Source organism: Chrysoperla carnea, chromosome 1 (genome assembly GCF_905475395.1).
Source record: "Chrysoperla carnea chromosome 1, inChrCarn1.1, whole genome shotgun sequence".
NCBI lineage: Eukaryota > Metazoa > Arthropoda > Insecta > Neuroptera > Chrysopidae > Chrysoperla > Chrysoperla carnea.
In genome coordinates this window covers 84,642,539-84,663,484 of record NC_058337.1, presented here as the reverse complement: position 1 = coordinate 84,663,484, position 20,946 = coordinate 84,642,539, and the positions used below count along the sequence as shown (strand labels likewise).

The 20,946-nt window shown below is 29.4% G+C and overlaps 1 protein-coding gene across 1 annotated transcript in view; it reads right to left on the bottom strand.

Moving 5' to 3' along the window:
- Positions 1-5,018: 5,018 nt before the first annotated feature.
- Positions 5,019-20,946, bottom strand: part of LOC123301277 (disintegrin and metalloproteinase domain-containing protein 10) — a 471,166-nt gene continuing 455,238 nt past the window's right edge. The window contains exons 3-9 of the mRNA XM_044884015.1: positions 12,241-12,513; positions 10,307-11,028; positions 9,380-9,763; positions 7,499-8,260; positions 6,956-7,237; positions 6,480-6,651; positions 5,019-5,228 (exon numbers count right to left, since the gene is read on the bottom strand). Coding sequence (XP_044739950.1) covers positions 5,131-5,228; positions 6,480-6,651; positions 6,956-7,237; positions 7,499-8,260; positions 9,380-9,763; positions 10,307-11,028; positions 12,241-12,513 — 2,693 coding nt within the window. The 3' untranslated portion in view covers positions 5,019-5,130. The remainder of the gene's footprint in view (positions 5,229-6,479; positions 6,652-6,955; positions 7,238-7,498; positions 8,261-9,379; positions 9,764-10,306; positions 11,029-12,240; positions 12,514-20,946) is intronic.

Below are 20,946 nucleotides of genomic sequence, written 5' to 3'. Positions count from 1 at the left end.
TAGATTCCGAAGTTGATTCATAAATTTTAAATGACTTTTTTTTAAATTAAGAGAACCTTTAACAATTTTTCCGTTTAATGTTTTCCACTAATTTCATAGGGTTGTTCATAAATGTCTGATTGCAAACAAAGCATGGTAAAATTGCAAACAAAGCGCATTCAAATCAGTTCCCAATTCGTTTTGGAAGAATGTTTATTTCAGAATTTTAAATGAATCATTAACTTCATTTCATACATGGAGGTTAATAAAATTTTTTAATATGTTTAATCAATGATAAAACTACCGTTTAATTTCATTAAAAAAAATTTATTTTTAATATTTTATGAATTCAGTATTTTCCTTTTTTTGTATATCTATAACAAAACTTATTCGGAGGAAAGACATCTTTGTTGATACAAATTTCTTAAACATAATAATGCAAATAAAAGTTGAATAATTTTTTTTTTTTTTTTGTAAATTACACTTTACAAAATATAATGAGAGATATTTTTTTAATTACAAAATAAAAACAATAATACCATATTTACAAACCGGTTGTTGTTTTAAAAAACCTTAATAAACAAAAATTTTATATGTTTTATTTTTTACTTATCGTTCCAATTCAATTTTTTAATTAATCGCATTCCGATAAAATTTTCTTATTGGTTTTTCGATAATTACGAATTTATCGTCTATAAGAATGGCTGGCAGTATTTCAGCACCAGAAAGTTGATTAATACCTGATGATTCTACAGTAGCGAGAAAAGATGATTGCCTAATCAAGAGAGCAAATTTTCATAGTAATATTGAAGAAAAAAAAAATATTTTAATAAAAAATAAGAGCGCGAAATTTCCTTTGTAAAGGAAAAAGGTCGTAAATCACACTTAATAAAAAAAAGTTGAAATTTTGGTTTTTATTTTATTTTAAAAATCATTTTTTACCTTTTTTACTTTTAACTTGACTCTTTTGATTTGGTAACGATGTTTTTTTAAGATTTGAATGTTTCATATGTATTTTAATTATTTAAAAGATTTTATTTTAATTATTGTATTTTATTTATTAGTAAACATGTTCGAAAACTGCCACTAGACAAGACTGCCGCTTATTTTTTACTGAGTATAAAGATAAATTAAATGAACGGCAATTAAGATTTGGGTCATAAGATCCAGTTTGTAAATTTTTTTAGAAACTAAAAATTAATATTATAAAAATTAGTATTAAAATCTTACAAATTTATTTTCAAAAAGTTCATAAGCAAGCCACAAAATATTAAAATAATATGCAATGTAAGAGCACAATATTTGCTCAAAAAATCGTCACCTATTCAACAGTCAGATAACATTTCTTTTATAATTTTAAATACTTTTTCAATCATCCATTACCATCTCTATCCTTAAAATTTGTTCAACAACTTGAATTTTTTAAATTAAGACGGTTCTTCTTTACCATGGCAGTGCATTTTAACTAATACTACATAAAATTATTTTGAACAATGTTGCTTCTGAGTTGGATTAAACTTAATGTGTCACAGAAAACAAAAACAATAATAGTGTTTTATGCTGAATAAACTGCTCTTATAAAATCATAAACTTCACAAAAGCTTTCAAACATCAATATTATAGTCTTCCAAGTTGCATAAATTTTAAAATATGTTCATTCTGTCACTCAACTTAATCAATTACTCATAAATTATCGATTTGAAAATTTTATACAAAATAAGTAAGATTTTACTAATTTTTATTAAAATCGAATTATAAATTATAAAAAAAACTATGTCAGCTGTGATAAGTCATTTATTTTCGAATATTATAATATTTAAAATTAAATATGACTAGTCATAATTAATAATATTTGATCAAAATCGGTGGCTAGTATGAAAATATTAATTTCACACAAAAAAAAATCATTTTTATAAAAAAAAATAATACAGGAACCTTTTTTCCATTATTTGTGATAGGTCCCTAAAGGCCTAAAAATGCATTTATTCAATTAATTTAAATATAAGTAATTATAAATAATTAATTTTAATTCGATTATCGAGTCTTCAGTTCGGAAATGTGTACCTTAAACTAATAATTATTTTTGTAAATGGGAAATCTTTTGACACATTTTTTAATTCTTGATTAAAGTGATTTGCTATTACTTAACATTATAAATAAGGACTTGTATTTTTGTTACATAAATAAGGTAGGAGGTAACTACCGGAAAAAAAAGAGGATATGAAGAAATTTGTATAGACTTTTTTTAAATTTCTTCTTGGCTTCGCTTTCATTTTGTATTGAAAAATTTGTTACTGTTAAATCATGATTTCATACAATTCATAGGAACAAAGATACGCTAGTCTCTATGCTATTTTATCGCCTGCACTTAAGTTTCAGCCTAAAATATGTGCATTATCGCGCGTGAGCGTTTCACCGATATTTCATGTCGTTAAGTAGAAAAAAGTCTATGAGAAATACATGAAATTTAAATGATAAAATATTCTTGAGATGTTATAATAAAAAAATTACATTTCAGGGCACAAGGTAATTAAGTCACCCTTGAAAGATATTCTTGGTAAATAAGGAGGTGTACATTATACTCTAAGCATTTGTGAGATAGATAACCTACGTGTGTACACGTGCTGTTAATTTACTTAATGATTTTTCAAATGCAAATTTTTTATTTATTGTTTCTAGTAGTTTGTCAAAAAACTATTCAATTAAAAATTATCTTATATCTTTTATCTTTTTCAGACCGCACTGTTTGACAAAGATAAAATATATTTATAGTTTTTGCTTGAACAGTTTTTTGATAACTGTCCTAAACAAAATAACAAATAGTTAAAAACGTCTATTCGAAAAACTTAAATAAGACGTTAAGATTTTTAACATTTTATATAGACGTTTAAAGTAATGTTTCCCATGTTCATTTCGAGGTCTGTCTATTTAGCCACTTGCTTCCGTACACCAAACGTAATATTTGTCAATGGATGAGTAAATCAGATTAACCTAAAAATTGCTTTCGTATGAAATAAAACAGAAATTGAATTTAATGAATAAAAGTAATTCAAATAATAGAATTTTTTTGCCTTGCTGAATAAAAATGCAACATGTCATTGGAGAAGTCTAAAAAAAGACTCTTACTTGCATGTGTAGAGTACGATAAATTTTTTTAAAACATTTACAAGAGTTTCTGTTGAATTAAGGACATTTGGAATTCTTGCCCGGAAGTGGGCATAGGTAATAGGCTTATGGGGAACACAAAGAATATCATTGTAAAATTAAACATTTTCAGGGATAATTACTTAGTATTTTGTGAAAGAAATTCAGTTTGTAGAATTTATTTCAGGATTTAAAATTTCTTATTAAAAAAATCATGATATAAAACTAGGTTTTTGAAAATAAATTTGTTGGTCCCGTAAATCATTACAAATAAAGTATTATTATCTCGAAATGGTAATAGCGAATCACAATTCTATAAACTATTTTAGACACTCTAAATACCAAGAAAAATTAGACTAAATTGTTATTGTTAATTAAAAAGTCACAGTAAAAAAAAACACGATTTAAGATTTTAGTAAAATTATTTTCATTCGATTCGAAATTATAACATAATCTTAAAACATATTAACGATTTTTATTTTACAAATTACGAACTATTTGCTATTGTATTTTGATAGACGTATAAACAAACCAAATTTTTTCAATATTAATTCATTGAATTATTCAAAATTTAAACTACTATCAAATAATTCGATCGACGAAATAATCGCGAAGTCTTATGACATAGGTCATAATGCAAAATCTTAAGTTCAAAAATTCGAATCTTCTAGGTTTAGAAAAATGATTGGATTTTACACATCTATTAAAATACTAACATTCTTTAAAAATTATTAATGACTTTAAAATCAGCTGACATGTTCAAAAATTCAAAAAACACAGAAATCTATACTAAACTTAAATCGCTAGAACAGTTAAAAATGACTGTCATATCTTAGATTTCCTATATCGTCATATTTATTTTTCAAATTTTTTTTATGATAGACGCCATTTGTGAATTATTGTTCATATTATTTCATAATGGTGGGATCACAAGACAAGGTTCTTTTAAAAATAAATTACTCTTTAATTAAGAATGTGTCAAATATGAATGAGAAATGAAGGTTTTAGTCACGTAAATTTCTTAGAACGATTGTCAATGGCATTATTTTAAAGAACAAAAGTTAAAAATAAAAAATACTCTCCGACAACAGGAAATCAACTATTTAAGCTTAGTATACATATCTGTGCTAAAAATATAAAATTAATTTTTTAAATATAAATAATTAATTTTCAGTATTTCTTTTATTTTCCTTATCATTATTATTATTTTTATTAATTATTACAATTTTTTTTGGAAAATCTGTGCTTGGTATGAAAAAATTTGTTGTATAGTAGAAGAATAAAACTTACTAATACTTCGAACAAAATTGTAACAGTTTTTTAAATTAAAATGAGAGAAAAACTATTACAATTTTCTTTTATTTTTCACATTCATAATATTCGATCATTCGCACAAAATTTTCTTTTCACTTTTTTTTATATTTATAATATGTATACATATACAAAGTGTACGTACATATGACGCTAGACGTGTTTAATTACAAGATCAGAGAAGAAAAAAATAGATGAATCGATAGGAATCGTTTAATTAAATCACGCCTCATATATTCCTATTATATATACAAATATATTAATTGGTTGTCAATTATTTATTCCTATCAACGCCATACGCACGTATAACTAGTATGTTTTATTGTTAGATATTTAAAAATCACCTTGGCTCACACTTTTTGCGTCGGAATCTTCTTCAATCGGCAAGTACAAAAATATTGTACGCGAATTAATTAGTTAATTATAAATAATTAACTATTTATTACATTATTTATTGTTATTATTTTTTATAGAAATTAATTATTTTTTAAAAACTTTTTTTTATTAATAGATTTTTGTCTTTTAAATTAGTTAATTTTTTCTATATAATTCTTTTATAGTTTTTGTTTTATAATACACTCATAGTAAAATTGTAGTAAATAATAATTAATAACACATGTAGCGTAACTTTGTTCACAGGATTGCCTATCTATTAGTATAGGTGGAAAAATGTTGTGGAAAAGCACCAGTTTGTTGTCAGACTTTATGTTGATTTTGACGATGCATTTCATATGCTCCAGCGTATAGTTCTGGATGATTTGAACGATTATAATTTGCTGGTAACGGTGCTGAAGCTAGAAAAAAAATTCTTTATAAATACAAATCAATTGCCACAAATGTTTGTCCGCGAAAAAATCTATACCAGTATGTTGTTTTATGTATTAAAGTTACCATGGGTATCACAAATATGAAATGAACGGAATTACTAAAAATTCAATTCTTCTGGGCCAAGAACGCGCCGGGGACAACAGTTAGTGAGATATAAAGCTTACTGGAAATTTATTAAATTATTCAAACTTTGTCTCTATTCACCTAGTAGTATAGTTAATAAGTTCAACCTACCTGGAATGTAAAGTTAGAGTGCGATTTATCACTCAATAGCTTAAAATAAAAAAGTCTCAAAATTTATTTAAATTACACGTCATTTTATTTGTATCCGGAACGCTCCGGAACGCAAATTTTTATTACCAACACTTATGCAGCTGGTTACGCAAAGCGGACAATTGAAATAAAATGAAGCTTACACAATGAATGGAAAAATTAGCGATCAATTTATGATTTTTAGTAAATTCACTGCTATATGAATCTGCTCACTGTTATTGAAGGCGACAGTAATTTTATTATAAACATCGTTGTTGACCGTGTAAATTTGTTTTGTTTCTTCACTTTGTTAAATCTGTACTTAAGGTAGTACCAGCATGAAATCACTTTTCGACAGATTTGGCCGAATTTTTTTTCTCGGGTTTATAATAGCTTTATTTATGAATTCCTAAAATTTCAGAATTTTTGACCGTTTAGATCGCGAGATATTTAAAGACAAAGTTCGCGATTTTGAGGGTCATGTCCCATTTAAAGCATGTAAAATGTCCGGTCTCTCCAACTATTTTTTATGATATTATTATATATTGAAGAAAAAGTAGAAAAAAATGTTTATACAATACAATTCTAAAAAAAAAATTTAGAAATTAATTTTCACTTTCGAGATATTAATTTTGACGTAAATTGATCGAAATTGGGACGTTGGCATAATTATTTCCCATTTTAAACGGTCAAAATTTCTGAAACTTTGGGAATTAATAGTAAGCATTATTAAATTCTTAAATTTAATTTTTCGTTAAATTCTGTCGAAAAAAAAATTGTACCATTGCTTTAACATAGAAACTGCAAATACCATGCTGGAACATCCTTAAATCTCCTTTCTCTAAAATCTCTACGTAGTCCTGTTGAAGTAACATTGTTCATCGATTGTCTTGACTGCGATGGATATTTTACCACAGTTTGTGTGCACGTAGCTAATCAATGATTTATTTAGACAAAAAACTTACCTTTAGGTGGATAATATTGTCCTCTACCTTCACCGTAACCATGTGGCGGTGCACGGCTAGCAGAAGGCCGAGACGCTCCATCACCTCGACCACGATTTCCCGAACTACTACTATTTCGTGGCATAGGTGTTGGTCCAGCCGGTGGGTGATGATGATGATGATGATGCCGATGCTGTAGAAAATAAAAATTGCAAAAAGTTCTAATTATAAAAAAAATTAACGATCGGGTCCGAGTCGCATGGGAAGTTTCCGCACTTTTAAGTACGCAAAGTATAAAAATATGTATGTATAGAACTTTAGAATTTATTATGAACACAAATAAAATTGCAAAAAAAATATATCTACATTATGGTGAAAACCTTTTTAAAATCCGTTGCATAGTTAGAATAAGTTAGCGAATAAACAGACAGACAGAGATTTGCGAATAGCGACTTTCTTTTATACAATGTATATATAAATATTACAAAATTCCTCACCATTCTACGCAGCGTATTCATTGGTCTACGTAACGTTTCACTAATACGTCGTGCAGGTGGTTTCTTTGGATTAGATGATGGTGTATGCACGGCACAACATTTGATAAAAGCACCCATAAATATAATAAATAAAACGCCCATTAAGAGTACTGCCCACCAGAACTCTGTGACCCACTGTGCGACAGTCAATAATGTCTCTTTATTAAATAATAAATTCTTTAATCGAACTAGTGGCCCCTCAGCGTCGACTGCTCGACATTTGAAGAACACATCACAATAACCCTGGAAAAAAATTATCACAATTATATAAGTTATTAAAAAAATGCCTTTATTGTCTCTTGAAAATTTGAATATACGAAATATCACAAATTATCTTTTACTGTAAATATACTCTCTTGTCGCACATTGAGAGACTCTGCGAACTGTGTGAAATAACATTAACTCCGTGAATTGTCTTCTATCCACACTCTAGCGGTAAAATATTCACTTCACTCATTAGCCTATACAAATTGTCTTTTGTAAATATTATATACACAACCTTACCTGGAAATTATCACATGGTGATCCTGGACGCAGACTAATACCTCCAGGAGGTAAACCAACCAGATGTGCAAATTCACTGGTACTTTTACATGATTGTGGATCTGTTCCATTTTGGCATGCTAACTCACACAACTTTCGTTTATTTATGTTTGGAATAATATTAGATGTTAAAAAACATTCCGTTAAATTCCATTCCAAACAAATTGATCCAGCGCAATCGCCTTTAATACATAATTGTGTACCATTATTACAACGTGTTTTATCCGCCACTGGTAATGGCGGAGGACATTCTGGTGATTTGCCATCACATTTGCTTGAATAACTACAATCCGACGCCCCTTTGCACACACTATATGCTGACGCAGGAACAAAATGACACGATGATTGACAACATGGTCCTTGACTTGGACTACATTGTGTACCATATTTACGATGACAACCTTTTGCTGAATCATTTTTCATTTTTTCCACTTCACTGACAACACGTGGATAACAACATTTATCAGAACATTCTAAATCATCATAACCACAATCACATTCTTCACCGGCTTCAACGATTTTGTTGCCGCAGAATGCACCTTCACTTGCTGTGAAACAGTTGCGTTTCTTATTGTCCTCAATGGCATCTAGGACGGCTGATATGTTACCCACACTACATAGAGAAAATTTACTATTGTTCGGGCGATCACCACTAGTCGCCGAAGCAAACATTATAAAGTTGCCATTTAATCCACCAGGACGACATTCTGGTGGATAGTCATGCTGAAATATAAATATTTCTGTAAATTAATTCTTTCAAGTATTTGAATCGCGTGGAAGAGCTGAAGAGTAAGTATAAACGGGGACATTTTTAAACATGTAATACACTTCGTTCAAATGCGACAATTTGCAGGCATGTAAGTTTGTTATCTTTGGTTCTTTTGGACTGTGTCACGATTTATTTTAATATCATTTTAAAATTTTGAATTTGCGATTGCACAACACTTCGAATCTTACAGTATATTAAAACAGCCCATCTTCAAGCTCAATTATTTACATACTCTTAATGTAAGTTCTAGTAGAGCCCAAAAGGATCAAAGGTAACAAAGTTACACATCTGTAACTTTAACGAAACAAAAAGTGTGGCGTTTTTATTATTTGTACATCGCGTATGCAATTCGCGAAACCCAAACAAAAAAGAAAACATTACATCAATACTTTTCCCTTTTTTTATAATGTAAGTTTTGTACAGGTTAGGTTAAGCTATATTGGCTGTCCACGAAGGACACACTCAGGCTATAGAGCCTATTGTGATACCAAATCATACATGTGTTTTGCTACCTTTTCCGCTGACAATTTCATTTATCAGCTCCTCAATTATTTTCAGAGACTGAGAGCACTTCCTTCATGCATATGCCATGCACTACACCAGTCCATCACAAATTTTAATTAAATTTTTGTTGTGACGGCAGGAATCGAGCCCGCTACCCTAGGCATACCGCGAACGGAATTGGATACGCTTTAACGAACTGAGCTACTAGAATTTACTTCTTTACAATTATAGTAATTTGACATTATTTGGATTGTAATAGACTCTCATTTCTCTTGTAAAATTTAAAAAATTTATCATTTATTTATAACAAAACGCTTTTTTATTGTTTTGGCTGCAGCAGCCAGTATGGTATCCATTTGATTGCCTTTAGGCTACATAGTAGGTTGATACACAGTGATATGTTGGATTGGCAGCAAACAGCCCAGTGCATAAGAGTAGTGTGCTGGCTCTTAAAGTTCACTTTTTTTTTCTTATATAAGACTAAAATTTTCAAAGTTAAAGGCTGGAATGATTTGGTTACTTTACATCTATGGTATTACTAAGGAGTAATATTTGTTTTTAATACTTACCGGTGATCCAAAATTATGACCAATTTCATGTGCTAATGTTAATTGTGACACTTTTGGCGGTACACGACTGTTGTAGTTGACAAATGTAATAATACCCGTATTTAATGAGCGTTTTGTTGATTGATAAGTACCACCGACAGTTTCTGTGTATGTTTTATATTTTTCACAAATACCCCCTGAAGCACCTGACGCCGATGCAACCCATGCTAATCCTAAGGTACCTCCAGTAAAATCACGATATGTAAATACATATGCTAAACAAAAATCTTCATGATTCCCCAACGAATGTAAATTTAAAAAATTACTGACATCAATATTTTCCATACAAAATGGATTTGATTCACCACGATATGGATAGCCGCCACATGCTGAATCGTCATCAATCTAGAAGAAAAAAAAAACGTTTTAAAAAATGTTTAATAATTTGTGAAAACAGTTATTTTGCGTGAAATATTAACTTAATTAACTCAACCGTTCTCAGGTGCCAGACACACTTCATTTCTACCTAATAAGAATGAAAAAAGATATATCTAAAATCCATCATACTTAAAACCAACTTGCGCGATGTTTCCAGCTCTTATACCATTCCACTTTTATTAAACATTGTCTTAAACTTTAAAAATTGGTATTGTTCACTATTCGAGCAATTAAGCTGAAGTTTGGTAAACTATGAAGCTAACAATCCCAGTTCAACGGAAAATCTTTAAGAAAGCATTTGACAGGCGGATTTGAGTAAACTTTCTGCTTTTAATTAATAGATCTTGAGATGTTTTATAATAATTAATTTTTTTAATAAAATTTTTTAGAATCAGTTTTTTTCAAAATTATAATGTTAAGGATTTCCAATTATAACACATTTTAAAACCTTTTGCCAATGGAAATATCTTGTTAATTTATTTAAGGATAATAAAATATTCAGAATCTTACCTTAATTCTTTGAACTTCAAATTTAATATTCCTGTGTTCGATTTTGCCATCGAATTTCGTATCTCGATAAATATAATTAACGGCAGTGACATGATGTGCAATTAATGATAAAATTTCTTCCCTAGTTTTCTCATCTATTTCAAGTCTTTTATTAGGATCTCTGTGGTCTGGGAAACCTTCACGTATATGTTTCCAAATAAGTGGATCAGTCTGTATAAATAATGAGCATGTATTACGCTTATTCTCTTTTGGAGCAGCACGTTTGTGTCGCTGATGTGACGACGAATCATTGGAATTCGCTTCACGACTATATTTCTCATATGGATTCTCAAAACTATTTCTAAGATTTTTTGGTAAAATTTGTTCTTGTTTATGTTTTTCTTTCACATTTTCTGGTACACTATTTTTAATTTTATTTTGTTCTGTTAATTTGGATTCAGCATCGATATTATCATCATCTACGGCGGAATTTGCAACTCTATCCATCCATTGTACCATATCATCGGTAACACCGCATCCACTTGAATGTTTACGCTTGTGGAGATGTGGATCAGTAACATGTTTTTCATTATAAATCACAGAATGGAAGCTTTGGTTTGTTTGTTGGTCTTTGGGGAAATAATGATGTGCTTTTTCTACATAAAATGAGTCATCAGAAGACACTATTTTGCCCTCGAATACACCATCTATCACCGATCCAAATACATAACTGTTTGAATCATCTGCAATGAGAAATGTATTATTTCAAAATTGATTATTAAAACAAGTACTTCATAATTATCCAGAGAAATTCATAAAAGTTACGAAAAGTTAACTAAAGTTGCTAGTTTACTTGATTATTTAAAACGATATCAAATTCAGATTTTGTATTTGTTTTTTAAAATAACAAGATGCAGTGTTCAAAAGACGAAATTAAAAAAAAATTTTTAATAATTATCATATGTGATGCACCTACGCTACGCATTGAGTACGAAAACTACGCCTTCTCTTGTGGTGAGTTTTTATTTAAAATTTGAAATTGTTTTTTAAAATTAGAGAGACGAGAATAAGCTTGAAATATGCCGTTTCCTATTCCTGATTTTCTTTCCTGCTGTATTTCTGCGACTTTTTGTTAAATTATTCTCCTTTTTTGAGGATTTTAGCTCACATAGGCCAAAAGTTCCCGGTCAAATTTATGAAAAACAGTTTCGGTGACTTCAAACATAGTCCCGGAAAATTGATTCTTTGATAATCAATATCTCCAAGACCATCAAGTATGGGGACTTGTTTTTTGTTGACTCATCGGTGATAAAAGCACAAAAATAAGTAATTAAAAATCCCATCAAAAGCTTATATCCGACAAATGATTTGCCGATCGACGATCTCAGACAATAGGATGTCCGAAAATAACAACTTTTATCAGCCAGTTTTATGGATAAAAAATTATTTTTGGGAATCCAGTTGTGGAATTAATTTTTATTGACAATCAACTCATTATGTAAGCTATAAGCTATCGTTGTGTAAATTTTATACAGAATACAAGCCTTCCAGTAACTGTTAAATTCCCAAAGGCGTGTATTATGCCTATTTTGAACTATGCCCTCTGATTTGTGAAAGAAAAATGAGTTTTTAAATTCGATAGATGTAGAGATATTTGATCTATCTTATAAAATAAATTCAAGTTAGGTAAAAGTTTCTCCCGTAAGGCTTGTGCTGGGGACTTTGCTATTTATTGTAGTATAGGACCTCTTAATCAAAAAGATGCATGATTTTGATCTCTCGTTCCAACAATTTTAAAGTTCTGAACTTAGTCATAGCATATACTTACTCATTTTCATTGGCATTAAAATAGTTCTACAAAGAATATTATTTAATAAAACTTCATCAAATTAGCCGCGAAGCTCAAATAAAATTAACAAATTGAAATCGGCTATAAAAGTTTATATATGGCTTACCTTTGAGATGTCCTTGATAGATATGTGCTGTATCAACGTGAATTTCATTACCATCTGGTCCATCGACTCGCAAGCGATCATGAAATGTTTCTGTATCACGCCGTAAACGTAAGTTAAAATGTCGACCATGTGCATGAAATTGTATTTGTACGTGTTCACCTTGCGGTCGATCTCTACTAATTGATCTACGTACACGTAAATGAGCTTTATGAACCACCTGTGTATCATATGATAATGGCTCATAATGTGAAACGTATTCGCTTAAACGTCGAGCTGAAACAATACAAAAATCAATTGTTAATATTACATTTAGCAATAAAAATTCAAAATACAAAGGTAAAAAAAAAATTTCAATCGTATCAAGTTCAATAAAAATTATAGATTCACCCTTTCTTTGAAAAAGTCTTACAACTAAAACAAGTAGGTACAGGTAATTTTTAGTAAAAATATATCTGGGCACAGGTATATTAATTATAGTTCAATTTTTTTATTAAATAGAATTTATTTTAAAAATATTACTTCATATCTTGTATATAATAATAGCGGAAAATTTTTGAGGACAATTTATTTTAATTTAAATATTTTAGTAGTAATTGATTATAAGTCGACAGGAGAGTGCGTGAGCTACGAGAAAATCACGTAAATTTTAGTTTTCAGGCTATGCTTGTACCATGTAATAAGAAATTTACCTTGGGTGTTGATGTAGTAAGAAACGAAAACTTCGTGGCGAAAGTTGGTAATATTCGTACGATTTCAAAATTTTGGGTCCAAATGAAAACGAGTTGATATTGATATGTTCACAGTCAAAAGAGTTTAAGCGGAATAGTAATAGTATATTACACATCTAGGGAGGAAAAGTAAAGAATGTGTCAGATCCCTGTTTATTGTCGCTCGAGGCGAAGTCGAGGGTGACAAACATATGATCTATTTTTCTCCCCGACGGAGGCAGAAAGCGGCAAATTCGCTTTGCACAGCGGGGCGAAAGTTGGCACTTTCTGTGCGGAGGTGAGAAAAATAATTTGTTTATAAAATAAAGATATTTATCAATATTATTTTCGATTATTGAAACGAAAGAGATGACTAACTTCATGAGACTTAAGCATATTAGATAATAATTAGTTCATAGACAATGTTTACTGATCTTCAATTACTACTTTTCTCTCCGGCGGAGGTGCAAAGCGGCAGCTTAGTTTTGTACAATGGGCAGAAAGTTGACACTTTCTGCTCGGAGGTGTATAAAATCATTTAAAATTATTAAAAAATTACAAAATCATAGTTTGAAGAATAATTACAAAAACTTGGAGTAATATTTAAAAAATAAATTATAAATAAAGCTACGTACTTGGACAATTAAAGAAAATATGCACTTAATTAAAAATTTCCAATTTTTATGAACTTGATAAGCGAAAACGGTAGAAAATTATACACATATTTTTATATAAAATTTTACTTTTAAATTGATGATAACAATTAATATATTGTAATAAAAACAGAAGAATTAAATAAATTTTCATCTTGTTAAAAACAGTTTCTTCATGATTGGAGTCGAATATATTGTTGGTTAATTTTAGTTTTAAGTGTAATTTGAACTGCTTTTAGGTAGGTAAAGTTTTTGAAAATAGTTGAATGGAATGAATACCGTTATTATGTTTGACACTGCATACCAATAGATCTTAAACACGTCCCTCTACCCTTACAGATTTATATTAGGGGTAGATGGTCTTGTTTTATTATTATATGTATTCGACTAGGCAAGGTATTTAAGTAAAGATATATGTTATTCAATTTGTTTCAATCAGTAGGGGTTGGATTTTTATGTTCCAAAAACATAGGACGAAAAATAAAAGAATTTAAACATTTTGAATGTTTCAGGGATGCAATGAGGATAATCGAATTTATCTAAATGCAAATTGGCTATTGAGTTTCTCTTTTGAGAACATATCTTTCTATTTAAAGAATTATATTGATTAAACAAAACTGAAATTTGGTATGACCGATACGTTATTCGAACAGAATATTTCAACAAATTCCATTTAATTTCAACTTTCTTCATGGAGTAGTTTTTAAAATCGATTTGAATTCTTGACCAAATCTTGGCTATGGAATTAGATCTTAATATCTAATTCATAAAAATGTCGCGCAATATATTTTTCACCTTGTATATATTTTTATTGAGTGTAATAAACCATAAAAATGAGGAGTTGTTCCAAATTTTTTATCCATTCGTTTTATTGAAAATATTATTTATGATATTGTTTCCTGTAATCAGTTGATTACTGAGTATATTCAAATGTTCAAAAACATTTTTGTAGATGGATATACCGATATACGCTACTTTTGAAATATTCAAAAATGTTACATATAAGGGGGTACACACTAAATCATAAGTGAATATTTAAATACCAGTTGTTTTATAATAATAAACAAAACATTAAAAATTGCCATTTGAAATTTGCTTTCACATAGGGTGAAGGCAAAGTGTTTAAAGCGCTTGAAGGTCCGAATGTTTATGAGTGTAGTTAACGTTTGCTCAACATGCGTACAAATTTGGATGAAAATATATTTAACCGAATCAAAAAAATTACATTTAAGCGGTGGCAGGAAAATTGTGCTATTCTAATTCGGTTAAGTCTTACGATTTCATTCTTATTCCTAACGTTTTTTTTTTTCTTCATAATACTAACGGTTAATTGGTTTCCACATGGATCAAAGTAGTTCTACTCGGTGGAAATTTACTATATCGCAAAGGACTGCCCAATATGAATTTTATAACTTCTTTTCTTCTAAAAATTCTTATTTTTCTCACATAGGGTGAAGACAAAGTGTTTGAAGCGCTTGGAGGTCTGAGTGTTAATGAGTTTAGTTAACGTTTGTTCAACATACGTACAAATGTATGTAGTGATTTTAAGCATGACTGGACTAACAAAAATTTGAAACTTCGGAATCTCGAGCGGAAACAGTAGTCATGTAAATTTACGAGAGTATATACAAAACTTTTTTTTCTCGAAAAAAAAAAACTATAAGTATTGAATTATCAATAATTAGCATTATGTAGTCGTTGTGTAAGGAGTCAACGAGCACCAAGGTTCATTAACCTTCAGAGTCCTAGTTGATTTTTGGCCGCCTATTAGAAATATAGATGACTTGCGTAGTAATTAATTCAATTGTAAACATTAGAAAAAAGTAGAAAATGGTGATGTGTAGGGAATCTAAGATTCTCCGGAAAAATTTTCTATAAGAGATAAAATGAAAGATAAACGATCCAGAATTTTTTACCTATTTGCAGAGTTTTCTTTAATCATTGCCTCTTTGTAATTAAGAAAAGATAAAGAACTCTTTCGGAAACAAGCATACAGTAAATGTGTCTCAAGAATTAATATTTTTGAATAACTTTAAAGCTAATACCTATAATTTTTATTTCCCTAAACACTAGGTACATATTTGTATTTAAGCACCTGATAGCTGATACATATACTATGTGGAGTCTGTTTATGAATATTTTACTTCCTGCCCCATTAGTTAAAAATGTTTTTAGAGCAGAAACAGTTATTATTTAAAATTTAATCTATCAAAAAAATATATTTTCATTTATTTTTTTTTTATGCGAGTGTATGAGTGTATTTGTGTGTGTTCTATGTATATCAAATAATAATAATCCATATTTCATTTTTGTACGCGAGCAGCCATAACGAACATAAAAAATGAATTTATATACGTATTAATGAAAAATAATAATGAATATGGTTTTTTGGTTTGATGACGGAATGTGTACAAAGGAGGCAGGTACTGATATTTTTACAAGGTGTAACGAAAACAAGCTGGTTAATTCTCTGTTTCTATACGATTTCTGTACGTTGTGATGTTATCGATCAACAGGCTCAGTGGTTGAGCGATCTAATTATTTAGCATGTTCGGCTACTGACTGGGAGGTTGCGGGTTCGAATCCAGGCAGCGGCAGTGTGAGAAATTATTATTAATAGGGCGGTAAAATAATAATAATAATTAATAGGGAGATAAGAACGAAGTAACCGACTCCAATAACATCATAAAAATTTAATCGTATATCGGATGTAGTTTAAAAATAAATTAGAAAAAAAACAGACGCTGCCTTTTTGTTTAATTAACATTGAACGTAAACAAAAAATTATACATTTTGCCATGATTTTATTAATTTGAGTTTTAGTGATTCACTCTGTATATTCTTTTACAAAAATGGTTATAAATTTTATAATTTATAATAATTTAAAATGTGGGAAAATTTACATGAAAATGAGGATATGGTCAGTTGTTATATTATAATAATCAATTCGACAATTTGAACGCTTCAAGAATATTAGGTAAAAAAAATATTATTTCATTAATCTCATATATTATTTAGATTTTTAGAAGAATCGGATAACAAACAGAACAAATGAAATCAATATCAAGGTTCCATAATTAAGAGATAATTAGATTATATAATTTTTAATATAAGATTTTAATTTTAAGTTCACTTTGTATGGTACAGTAAACTCGAAATCTATATTGTGTGCGAAAAATATAGTTGGGTAGCATCAGTTGAATCATCGAATGCATAGAACTAAAATAGTACTTATCCCTCATCACTAAAGAAAATATTATTATCATCGATTTTGTCAAAGTTTACCATAGTGAATTGGGTTATAAAAACACGAAAACCGTAATAATATAACGAGTTATAGATTGCTGGAAAATGTATAAGTTTAAACGAACGATTTTCGTAATTTTTTCGACTTGTACGCACTTACAAATTAGTCAAAATGGATTATTGAAGGTTATTAAAAAATAATATTTTGAAGAGAGAAAATTTTTATTATCGCTACGAAAAAGGAACTTAAGAAGGTGTGGTGCACAGCTAGATGTGAAAACAGTCCTAAAAGCAAAATTTCAAAATTCTACGGCTACTGACGCTTAAGTTATGCAAGATATTTGTTAACGGTATTGTTAGAACTCGTGATTCCACAATATCGAACATTTTTTTCGTTATCACTAACTAAAAGGAAATATGCAAAGCGGGCCCAACAGTCCTATATCGAAAATTCCAACATTACTACAGGTACACAACTACACGCCCTACCACATTCTTAGAAAGAGTTATTATTTTAAATAAAAATTCCAACTATCTTCGGCTCAAGGTTTTTTGAGTTATGCGAAATACGTACAGATTTACGCCCGATCGTACAGACATCCCGGCGAAACTATTGGATATTCAAAATGGATATTTTCGTGTTCAAATACCGAATTTTGTTGCGATTTCAATACTTCCTTCACTTTGTAAAAGGAAGTAAAAGTCAATAGCCCAAATTACATTTTTAAACGTAAATTTAACAATATTTCCTAGCCGTAACCACATTAAATGAATAAGAACACTTTTCCTATATTAAATTTTATTTTGATTCGACAAAAGTTGAAATTTAAATGACTTGAAATTTAAATTTAATATAAAATTGGAGTAAAGCATACTAATATAAAATATATTTTACCCTAGGTAATAGTCTAGCACACAAAATAGACAAACTGTATACCGGATGTCTTTGAACACTCGTATATCCCTTATAAATAAGCCAGTCTCCTGGTAGTCAAAATCGAGCCCATTTAAAAAAAAAACTGTGAATGGCTGAACAACGAATTTTTGGGTCATTTTGCGCCCTGGGGCAAGGAAAAAAAGATATGGTCATTATTAAGCGCGAAATTTGAATTGAACATTTTTTTTGTAAATTGGACACCAATTTTTTTGTAAATTTGATTCAAACTTGCCAATAGGAGGGTCTTCACAAAGTATCATAAATGCTTACAATTATTAGAACCTACTTCTTTTTAGATTTTTAAGTATAAACGAATGCCTTTCACGACTTGTGTGTTGTCAAAATTTAAAAATAATGAAAACATTATTTTTTGCTTTAATTTTGAGTTTAAGTTTTTTCTTATAAAATAATTAGATAAGAAATGGAAAAATTTTGTAGGAAACTTGAACACTTTTGAAGGAAATTAAACACTTTTGTAAGCAACTTTTTTGAAAAACGAATACACTCTAAAATTTGTTTTCAATTGTTTTAAAAGGAATGATTCTAACTTAAGTACTCCTCCCTCTGAGTTAAGAAAAAGAATCTGACTAAGTCACTTTCGGCGCGAAGTCGAAGTTAAAAATACGTTAAACCAATCCGACATTTTTTTTTAAAAAGGTTTTAAGTTTCACATTCGGAAGCATATTTTTAATATTAGGAGGTGTGTAACTGCGGTCGAGATACCCAGTATATATCTAATTCTCGTCAGCTGTTTTCTATCTATCTATCACCAACTAGAACTTAGGTGGTATACAATATTCAAATAAGAAATAAATTTTAATATTTATCACACGAAAACACATACTGCAAGCAAACTATGGTTTGCTATCTACCGGAAAATAGGAAGAATCTTATATGCTTTAAATAAAATAGTAGAAGTATAGATAACGTCCGTTAAATTAAAGTATGCATGGCTACAGTGAAATCGTATTACTAATAATAATTTGAAATCTTAACTAATATTATAAAGCTGAAGAGTTTGTTTGGTAGAACGCGTTGATATCACGAACTGGTTCGAATTGAAGATTTCGTTTAGTGTTGGATAGCCCATTTATCAAGGAAGGCTATAGGCTATATAACATCACACGTTACCAGTTATCCGACGCTGCGTTTGACGATTTCGAGAACTACTGCTTGGATATTCTTCGCTGGACGATTTCTAAAACTACTGAGTGAATTTTAATGAAACTTTACAATAATTTAGTATAAAGATAGAATTTACCTGTCCGCTTCGCTGGATGATTTTGATTTTAAAAGCACATTTTTTATTTTTAATGTTCTTTTGAAAAAGTTGTAAACTATGCTAATTTGAAAACTAAATATACACTGTGAGATGTAATTTACAAGATATTTTGATAAATAACACAAAAATGGAAAGGGAACTTGGGTAAATTTATCGAGAGTCACAATAATCCTGCAAATGTGGCTCGTGAGCTGCTGATTGGCCACCCCTCATCTATGTATACAACTGCGCCAAAATACCCCTTAAACTACCCATTTCACTTCTATTCAAGAAGTAAGAAGTATTAATTTATTATAATGATTAAAAAAATCAATAAAATACTTTTCATGTTTAAATATAAAATAATCTGATAGTAGGTTAGAAAATTCTAGGTAGGTAGATATTAAGTAGAAATAGTAGAATGAAGTCTTGTAATTGAAGACGTAGAGTGTAGACGAAGATAAACTCACTATACTACACTTTTGAGCCAGTGAATATGTAAAACATAGTTAGGGATCGCGACTCACATAAAATATTATAGTCATGTTACCATCATCCTACTCATCACACTATCAAGAAGGGTTGACAACTTTTTTTGACAAAAAGAAAATATCCAATTGTTTGAATAGGAAAAAAATAAAGTATTCGAAAGTAAGAAAAAGTATTTTTCAAATTTATGGTTTAATTCCTTGACAATTTTTGATTATCTATAAAATTTTCAAACCTAGTTTTACAATTGAAACTTAAGACTCAGATTTAAATAAATAACTCGTTTTTATTAAATTTATCGACGATCTGTTTCTTATAACACTTAAAATTCATAACCGAAAAAGTTTACTTTCTTAATAGTGAAAGCTGAAGTGGCAGAACAGAGAGTAAAAAGAAATATTTTATTTTTACATTTAATTCTTATTGACCCGGAATATAAAACGTCCATCTTAATAGTTAATCTATCTTGTAAGTTGCCCTTCGTAATTACCATTTTAAAATGTTCAAATTTAACTTCATTTCTCCAAAATAAGTTATGACGTTTTAAAAACCAATTTTATCTCCGTTCATATCGATAAAAATGAGAAATTACCGATAAAAAGTAAAAAATCGTTTTAATCATATGTACGTTCTGCTTTAACTTCTAAGTATCGATGAATATTTCAGTACTTACCCATATGGGTGTTTCGTTATACGCATCACAGTTAAAATTGAAAATAAAGTATTTAGGCATATTTTTATAAGATAGGTTGTGTTATTATAATATAGTTGGCAACCCTACTATCAAGCCTTTAGTTCAGTTAAGTAGACTCACTTATAAAATAATATATTTAGAAATAACTACAAATGATGCTACAATTAATTCAACGTAAGTGTACCTATATTTTGGGATTTTTTCTAAAAATGTAATTCTAGGCCATTTTGACCTCAGGCCATTTTAGATAGAATCTTTTTAAATTGTTTCCGCTGAAAAAAGGGCTAGATAATAGACCACAAACATTATGACTTTCTTATATTTCTCCAAGTCGTATTATCCCTGGAAAAATTCACAATTCATTCCCGGGAATATGTAAGACCTGCAGTTAATATAAATATTAAAAATGAGAAAAAATGGAGTCTTCTTCTACCAAACGAGTTGGGTAAACGGGTCTAAATCACTATATTTCTGATCAGTTTTTCGATGTAACATTTTCTAACAAGCCCCTACGCTTCTATCTTTGTATCTTAATTTTGAGAGCTTCATGTTTGATTTCGCAACCCATTTTTGGGCAGAATAACCCAAAGATTTGGGTAAAGGTGTCGAAATCACTATAATTCTGATCAGTTTTTCGATGTAGCATTCTCAAACAAGCCATTACGCTTCTTTTTTTGTATTTTAATTTTGAGAGCTTCATGTTTGATGTCTAGGAATAC